The sequence below is a fragment of the Otolemur garnettii genome, unplaced genomic scaffold, assembly GCF_000181295.1.
Source record: "Otolemur garnettii isolate 467f Iridium unplaced genomic scaffold, OtoGar3 scaffold00128, whole genome shotgun sequence".
NCBI lineage: Eukaryota > Metazoa > Chordata > Mammalia > Primates > Galagidae > Otolemur > Otolemur garnettii.
In genome coordinates, this window is record NW_003852523.1 from 5,661,814 (window position 1) to 5,671,404 (window position 9,591).

Genomic DNA, 9,591 nt, shown 5'->3' on the forward strand with positions numbered 1-9,591 from the left:
GTGGCTGGCGCCTTAGCCGGTTGAGCTATAGGCGCCGAGCCTCTTCTTGACTTTTACTAAAGGCCAGATTGTATTTGAGTTCAAAGTACTTGTGAAGTAGTTCTAGTCAAACTAAGTGTTGGTTGTGAAGCCCTTAATTTGGGGGAAGTAAAACACTGGACTGTAACAAGTTGTTTGAAAATTATTAGGTAGAATACAAACTGGTTAGCATTTTTCCATTTTTTTGGGTCATTACCAGTAATGCTATTTTAAGAGAATAATTTAAAACAATATTGACTTAGATTTCAATCCTAATATTCCACTTAATTTTCTGTGGGTTTAGAAAGATATTTACTATCTAAGTTGCAGTTTGCCTGCCTGTAAAGTGAAAATAATACTTAAGTTAAAATTATTGAGCAGGAGGTTAAATGGCACAAGTAAACACGCTTTTTGCCTCCTGTAGTCGTTAAGGTGGTTGTGACAGAAGCACCTGTGTTGTTGTGTGCACAACTTCCCATGCAGGTGGGTGGCCCAGCAGCTTCACGGTTTCATTTATGCAAAATTCCAGCTATTTCTGTCACTTTTATTCTCCGATGATAACGATATGCAAAAACTAAATGCTCTTTTAGGAAAATCAAATCACAGTCATTTAAATATTAGCAAAATAAACACTTATAAGGTGATAAAAGCATCACTGTGTCACTGGAAAGCATTAAAGCTTCTTTAGAGTTTAGACCGTAGTGGGGACTGTGGGGTCACCTGGGGTCTGACCAGCCAGTGGCTGCCTCAGAGCGTTGGAGGTTAAGTCATCCAATCTGTCCACTTCTCCAGGAATGAATTCAGGTTGAACTATGTCCTGAAACCAGGAAATTCAGGAGTGGTTGTGTTAATTTGTCTCCAAAATGTGTTTTATCTTCAGGGTGTGTGTGCCAGAAATTCTGAAATTGAAGAGCTAAAAGCCATTATTGAAAACTTGCAAGAGAACCAAAAACAGTTACGAAAGGACAAAGCAGAAGAAATTGAGCGGCTCCATGAGGTCATTGGGAAGCTGCAGCAGGAGCTATCCCTAATGGCTCCCAGGGGACCCGAAGTCAGTGATGTGGGGCTGGGAAGCCTGCAGTGTGAGCTGCTTTGCTCCCAGGTAGTGGGGGGCCCCTGCAGGCAGGCATTGAGAGGGGAGCTTGAGGCTGCGCTGGCAGCCAAGGAGGCCCTGAGCCAGCTGTTGGCCGAGCAGGCCCGGGGGCACAGCCAGGCCCTGGAGGCCCTGCAGCAGCAGCTGCGGGCTGTGGAGAAAGCCGCCAAGGGGCAGCTGGCTGAGCTGGGGCACAGCACTGCTCTTAGGGAGGTTGAAATCGAGAGCATGGCCTCGCAGATCCAGGAATTTGAAGCTGTCCTGAAAGCAAAGGAAGCCACAATTGCCCAGAGAGACCTGGAAATTGAAGCTATGCACAGAGGGAAAGCGGCCCATGCTGCTCAGCTGAAGTCTGTCCTGTCAGCCCTGGCCCGGTTCTGCCATGCTCTGGAACAGCAGCCTCTAGCCTGGCCTGCTGAGCCCCCTGAGCTACATCGGCTGCGAGTACAGTGTGTCCATCTCAGCCACCAGCTGCAGGTGTTGAACCAGCAGTTCCTGAGGTGCCGGATGGAGCTGGACAGGCCACCTTTGCCGGAGACTCAACTGTACCCTGGCCCAGAGGGCAGCAACGAGCCAGGGGGGGCCAGTGACGCAGAGGTACCAGAGCAGGGTGTCAACATCAGGCAGCTGGCCTTGGGCCCCCATGACCAGGACCTGGACCCACAGGTAGGTCTAATTCCCCTGTAGGCTGTGTGGGGGCTTCTGTGCTGGGGTCAATGGGGGTCAAGCCCAGACAGTAGGAGCCAGGTGGGCTGAGCTAGGGAGACTTAACCCCATTGGTGGCTCCTAACACGGGGAGAAAGGACCATGGTCCTGTGTGAGATCTGTGCACCGTAATGTTGGGTCAAGGATTTGCTGCCTTGTATAACTTTAGGCTTTTTTTAGAGACAGTCTCACTTTGTTACCCTCAGTAGAGTGCTGTGCATCACAGCTCACCATGGTCTCCAGCTCTTGGGCTTAGGCGATTCTCTTGTCTCAGCCTCCTAAGTAGCTGGGACTACAGGCACCCACCACAACGCCTGGCTATTTTTTTGTTGTAGTTTGGCCGGGGCTGGGTTTGAACCCACCACCTGTGGTGTATGGGACTGGCGCCCTACTCACTGAGCCACAGGTGCTGCCCTAAGCTTAATATTTTTGTAAGTTATGTAAGCTTTTTTTGTTTTTTTCATTTTTTTTTTAAAACTTTATTCAAATTATAATGAGGGTACAATATTTAGGTTACATTGTTCTCACTTCCAGGGTATAATTCCGTATTTAAGTTTTAAAAATAATTCTTTAATATGGTAATATCATCGTTTTATAATTGGATAAAACAATGATATGGAGATAGCCTTGTATTAGATAGTCTTTCTTAATTTTCTAATTTTTCTCTCTGACTTCTAATTAACAGGCTATTTTTTAACAAGCATTTCTTGTGTAAAATGTTGTAAGCTGTTTTTGTTTGGGGGAAGCCCCACATGAGTCGTCTTTTTTAGAAAACTCCAGTTTGTGTTTAAGTAGGACTTGGGAGACTGCTCCCTGGCGTCCTGCAGAGCCAGCTGTGGCTGGTATCACCTTCTCCGTGAGGTCCTCCTGGGTGCAGCTGCCACCCCTACTGTCAAGTTCCCAGGTGCGAGGCACTAACTTCGAGTCACTGACTCCCAGGTCTTAATAACTTCCCTGTCAGGGTGGTTTGCAGCCTGTCGGAATCCTGGTGAGGTCAGAGGAGGAGGCTCTTTGTGGACATAGCAGCCTGGCGTCACTGCTCACCATCTGCCAGAGGCAGCTGCGGTCAGAGTTGCTTTTGGTCACCAGTGAGATATGCTCAAGCCTGCGGAACGGTGTGAGAGCAGAGGTGCGGGGGCATGGGGGTGCAGGGGCCAGGCTTCTGGCTGGGAGTCCATGGTGGTGACCTCTCTTCAGCCTGTTCTGCTCCGCAGTGCCCTTCACATCCCATTTGGAGCCTCCTCCACTCTGTTTAAGTTGTGCTCTAGAAACCCACGTTTCCATGGTCAAGAGCATGTGAAAAATAATCAGTTACTTCTCCCTTTAATCCATTCCATGGGTTTGACTGTGTCCTGGCCTTGCCGTTAGGCTTCTCTGTCATAAGAGTACCACGTCGCCCACGTGCCGTAGGACTTTCACTGCCAGTGTCTGTTTTTCTTTCAAAGGCTTTACATTTATTTTTGAGCCTCAGATTTTACTTGAAGAAAAGCTGATGTTTCCCTTACTTTCCTGGAGCCACGCCTGGACTGCAGGCGTTGCTCCATGCGCACCAGCTCTTCCCCCACTTCCCTGTGTAGCTGCCCCTCCCACTCTCTGCAGTGCACAGAGCAGGCCACCAGTGCCCAGGAACAAACGGCTCAAAAAGCAGGTTTGCTTTTTTTTTCCTCAAGTGGAAGCTCGGATCCCACCTGCCAGGTTATCATGCACTGAGTGGATGGTGCTGGTCCCCTTGTGGGGCTCACTCCTGACATGCACCACAACACACAATCTTCTAGAACCTGAGAGATTGGGAATCCCACAGCACGCTGGCCCAGGGGTCATGGAGAAGGATGTGGGCCCCGCCTACATTTTGAGAGGATGCCTGAATCTGGTTTTATATGTTCACAGGTGCCCTCAGGAATAATGTTGTGTGAAATGGTCCTTTCACCATCTCTGTGGCATTCTGGGTTCTGTGCCTTCATGGTTGAAACACTTGTTTGAAATCTTAAGAGAAAACTCAGCCTGCTGTATAATGAGCTGATCATCAAATTCTTAAAGTTAGATATCAACAAACTCCACATTCATTATGTAAACCACAATTTTGTATTTTTCGTTGTTCATAGAACTTTCTAGTACTTTTTTTCTCACACGCAGAAAGCTTTTGTCCTTAGTGAATTACTACAGAAATAGGTTATGATAATTTTTTTTTTTCAGTAATACAGGATCTTATTTTATCATCCAGGCCCGAGTGCTGTGGCATCAGCCTAACTCTCAGTAACTTCAAACTCCTTTGAAGGCTCAAGTGATCCTTCTGCTTCAGTTTCCAGAGTAGCTGGGACTACAGGTGCCCACCAAGAGGCTTGGCTAGTTTTTCTATTTTTAGTAGAGATGAGGTCTTGCTCTTTCTAAGGCTGGTATTGAACCCCTGAACTCAAGTAGTCCACCTACCTGGGCTTCCCAGAGTGCTGGGATTAGAGGCATGAGCTACTGCGCCTTGCTGTTTGTCTTTTAGACAAAGAAATTTAAGCCTTGATTCTGTTTTTGATGGAATTAAATAAATTTGAAATGTTAAGCACCAGGGGCTCATCAGGAAATTTCCCAACTATGTGCTCAGTCCCTAGAATCAGCTCAAAGACCAGACAGACAAATTCAAGATGCACCCTACAATTCAATCGTTTTACTAAATGCATATTCTTTTTTTTACCAGCAGGATAAGGAAAAAATACTGAAAGATTGTCAGCAGTGGAAAGTTGATCTCATAGCTCAGATGAAACAACTTCAAGAAAAATTGAACCAGCTGATATATTCTATGACCTTCCAGAATGTTGACAGTGCAGACTGTGAATTTCAACAGCCATTGGCATCATCAGCATTTAGGTTTGAAAACAGTTCTAGTGATGGTTCCCACAATGGTGAAGAAACTGACAAATTACCTCCTATTGATATATTTAATACCAATAAAACGATGGATATAACTGATATTAAAAATCAGGATTCTTTAATAAGAAATGAAATGCCAGATTTTCCCATTCAAGAAAAATTAGAATTGCAGGATGGGTCCCCTTTATCAGCCAGTGTGCACAGCAGCAGCCACAGAGATACAGCTGAGCCCCTGAAGAGCCAAGTCAGGGTGCTGGACCTGTCCTCCTGGAGCTCTCCTGAGGTCCTCAGGAAAGATTCAGCCCTCGAGCCCCAGCCCAGCCTCCCTCAGACACCTGGCTCGGACATCCTGAGCCTACGCATTGCTGACACACCCCTGCAGGACAGGACCTCACTGCTGCAGATGGATGAACCAGGGATGCTTTGCTACCCGGACATGTCTGCAGCAGGACAGGATCCACCATGGGCAGCATCTCCACCACCTGAACACCACTCTGTAGCGAGGACAGCAGTGGTAGGTGCCTCCCTGTCCCCCAGGCCCAGAGTCCCTTGGGAATGTGTATGTAGCTGGCCGCGGTCAGGGCAGTTACCATTGTTGGCTCAGCGCCTGGTGTGCGGGCGCCTCACAGTCCTGTGTGGGCACTACCTTCCTGCAGGTCTGTCGCCATGTGGACACAGGTCATTTCAGATTGAGGGCATGGAGACGTGTTGGCCCTCCTCCCAGGTTTGCCCAGGGCAGTTTCCTAACTGACACTGATTCTGGGAGGCACAGCCATACACCATTTTCCTATATAATTTGCATAAGAATTCTTTGTCTGGAATTTTTTTTAGATTTAATTTTAGTAGTGTTTTGTATTTAACAGATTTCACACATAATGTTAATTAAGAATATTTCAGTTTATTTTTGAGTTAGAGTCTATGTTTTCTAGCAGTTGTTTTGGGATTTGGCATATATTAAGATAAAACAAAAAATAATTTAGCAGATACATATTATCAGAGATAACCATATACTATCATTTCATGTAAAAAAGTTATAAAACCTGAAATATTTGCTAGTGTCTGCTTTATCCCTAAAGAGATGTGGGTGAATTTTATTAAATTATTAGAAGCATGTGACCTTGATGTATTCACAAGGTTTAAATATTTTCATTGGGTTCTATGTGGGAACATGATCAATTCAGGCCTTAGAAATTTTCATCTGGCAAGTTCAGTTCTGTGATGTAATTACTTACTGTTTATGACCAATTAAAAGTTTCCCCTATCTGAACAGGAGAAAGATGTCGAAGATTTTATTATAACATCTTTTGATTGTCAAGAAACCTTACCTTCACCTTCTCTCAGGTTAGAAGGAAAAAACGATGGAAATGACGAAAGTGAGTCAGTTACCTTTTTTTTTTAACTTTTAACTTTGGCAGTTTCAGGCTGTTGCACAGTACAGGGAATTCCTGTGTATCCTTCCCCAGCTCCCACATCCACGTTTTCCTTTGCACCATGGGACTCCTCAGGCTTTGCCATATGTGTCACATGACCAGGGTGCCCAGTGCAGTGCTCACACAGGTTATCCACACTGATGCGAGGCTGCTGTCCTCAGCAAATAGCATTCAGATTCTGCCAGTTGTCTTGATAGTGTCCTTTACAGAAGACCCCACCACCACCACCAGCTCACATGCTATGTTCAGATGTCTTTGGCTGGGCAGAAGCTGGGCAGGATCTCCCATGTTTGTGCACAGGAGCCTTAGCCTTCCCCGTCTGCCCTCTGTCCCCTTTGTTGGGAACAGTCCCTCTGTGCGTTTCAAGATACATTTGAGAGAAACAGAGTAGTGACCATGCATCACTGTCTCAGGACTGTGCATGGGGTGTCATATGCTCGCTGTGCTCCGGGTCAGGAGGCAGATGGAATCACTGTGGTCTTGTGGCTGTGGTGGCATTGGCCAGGTTTTCTTCTTTTTCATGAGAGACTCAGAGGCTGTGAATATTCTCCGGCTTGTCAAATTTATACCCACTGGTCTGGGCCTCTGTAGGATTTTTTTGATTTTTTTTTTTGATAGGGTCTCATTATGTCACCCTCAGTAGAGTGCCATGACATCACAGCTCACAACAACCTCAAACTCTTGGGCTTAAGCAATTCTCATGCCTTAGCCTCCCAAGTAGCTAGGACTACAGGTGCCTGCCACAACACCCAGCTATTTTGTTGTTGTTGTTGCTGTTGTCATAGTTGTTCAGCAGGCCTGCGCTGGCTCGAACCTGCCACCTTCAGTGTATGTGTCCAGCTCCCTACCCACTGAGCTACGGGGTGCTGAGCCTGAATTTTTTTTTTTTTATGAGTATGTAGTAGTTATATTTTTTTATAGAGTATATGTGATGGTTTAATACAGACATACAAAGAATTAATCAAATCAGGGTAATTGAAATATTCATCACCTCAGGAATTTATCATTTTTTTGTGTTAGGAACATTCCAATTCCACTTTCTTGGTTATTTTAAAGTATACCCTAACATTGATTATAGTCACTTTGTTGTGCTATCAAACATTGTTCATTCTAACTATCTAATTGTATTTTTGTACCCATTAACCATCCCCACTTTATCCTCCCTTCCCTACTACCCTTCCCAGCCTCTGCTAACCATCATTCTGCTATCTCGAATGATACAACAACGAGATCAGTTGTTTTAATATTTAGCTTCCACAAAGGAGTGAGAACATGTAAGATTTGTCTTTCTGTGCTTGACTTATTTCACTTACTGTAATATTCTCCAGTACCATCCGTGTTGTTGCAAATGGCAGGATTTCATTTCTTTTTGTGGCTGTATAATAATCCCATTGTGTATGTACACCATAATTTCTTTATTCATCCATCCATCGATAGACACTTGGGTTGATTCCAAATCTTGGCTATTGTAAATAGTGTTCCATCAGTATGGGAGTGAAAATATCTTTCTGATATACTGGATTCCCTTCCTTGGGATATACCCCCTCCCCCCACTATGGGACCAGTGGGTTATATTATATAGTTCTATTTTTAGTTTTTTGAGGTAACTCCATACTGTTTTCCATAGTAGTTGTGCTAATTTGCATTCCTGTCAACAGTATACTGGGCTCCACTTTCTCCACACACTCACCAGTATTTGTTATTACCTTTTAGATAAATGCCATTTTAACTGGGGTAAGATCGTATCTCATTGTAGTTTTGATATACAGTTCTCTGATGTCTAATGATGTTGAGTATTTTTTCATATACCTGTTGGCCATTCGCACTTCTTTCAGGACAGCGCCAGTGGCTCAAGGAGTAGGGCACTGGCTCCATATACTGAGGGTGGCAGGTTCATACCCAGCCCCGGCCGAAAACTGCAAAAAGAAAAGAAAAGAAAAGAAAAGTGTCTATTCAGTTCCTTTGCCCATTTTAAATGAGCTCTATATGTATTCTACTACATGTATTCTACTATGTATTTACAGCTCTATATGTATTCTACTTATTAATCGCTTGTCAGATGGGTAGTTTGCAAACATTTTCTCCCATTCTGTGGGTTGCTGTTTCACTTTTTTTTCCACTTCATTAATTGTTTCCTTTGCTGTGCCAGAAGCTTGTTAGCTTGATGTGGTCCCATTTGTCCAGTGTTACTTTGGTTGCCTATGCTTTGGGGGTATTACTCAAGAAGTTCTTGCCCAGACCAATGTCCTAAAATATTTACCCAATGTTTTCTTTTAGTAGTTTTCTAGTTTTAGGCCTTAGATTTAAGTCTTTCATCTATTTTTATTTGATTTTTGTATATGGTAAGAGATAATGGTCTAGTTTTATTCTTCTGCATAAAATGGATATCGAGTTTTCTCAGCACCATTTATTGAAGAGATTGTCTTCAATATTTTTCTCTAATATTCTTGGTACCTTTGTCAAAGATAAGTTCACTGTAGATGTGTGATTTGTTTCTGGGTTCTCTGTTCCATTGGTCTTTATGTCTGTTTTTATGCCAGTACCATGCTGTTTTGGTTACTATAGCTTTGAAGTCAGGTAATGTGATTCCTCTTGTTTTGTTCCTTTTGCTCAGGATGGTTTGGCTACACTGGGTTTACTGTGGTTCTTGATACATTCTAGGATTATTTTCTTCATTTCTGTGAAAAATGTCATTGGTATTTTTTTTTTTTTTTGAGACAGAGCCTCATTATGTCACCCTCAGTAGAGTGCGTGGCATCACAGCTCACAACAACCTGAAACTTTTGGGCTTAAGTGATTCTCTTGCCTCAGCCTCCCAAGTAGCTGGGACTACAGGTGCCTGCCACAACACTCAGCTTTTTTTTTTTTTGGTTGTAGTTGTTATTGTTGTTTAGCAGGCCCTGACTGGGTTTGAACCCACCAGCCTCAGTGTATGTGGCTGGCACCCTGGCCACTGAGCTACAGGTGCCGAGCCTGTCATTGCTATTTTGATGGAGATTGCATTAATGTGTATATTGCTTTGGGTCATGATGATTCTTCCAATCCACGAACATGGAATATCTTTCTGTTTTTCTGGTTCCTCTTCAATTTCTTTCATCAATGTTTTATAGTTTTCATTATAGAGCTCTTTCACTTCTTTGGTTAAGCTTATTCCTAGGTATTTTATTTTATTGGTAGCTGTTCTAAAAGAGATTACTTTCTTGGTTTCTTGTTCAGATTGTTTACTGTTGGCATATAGAAATGCTACTAATTTTTATGTGTTGATTTTGTATCCTGCAGCTTTACTTAATATGTTTATCAGTTTTAATAGTTTTTTTGTGAGTCTTTAGGTATCTCTTAATATAAGATCATATTATCTTTATGTTATTATTTTTTTCAGACAGACTCTCACTTTGTTGGCCCTGATAGAGGGCCTTGGCATCATAGCTCACAGCAACCTCAAACTCTTGAGTACAAGCGATTCTCTTACCTCTGCCTCCCCAGTAG

At 43.7% G+C, this 9,591-nt stretch overlaps 1 protein-coding gene across 1 annotated transcript in view; it reads left to right on the top strand.

The window, feature by feature from the left end:
- PCNT (pericentrin) overlaps nt 1-9,591 on the top strand; it is a 133,034-nt gene that overhangs the window by 93,711 nt on the left and 29,732 nt on the right. Inside the window, 4 exon segments of the mRNA XM_023518087.1 lie at nt 899-1,777; nt 2,778-2,945; nt 4,506-5,189; nt 5,946-6,048. Coding sequence (XP_023373855.1) covers nt 899-1,777; nt 2,778-2,945; nt 4,506-5,189; nt 5,946-6,048 — 1,834 coding nt within the window.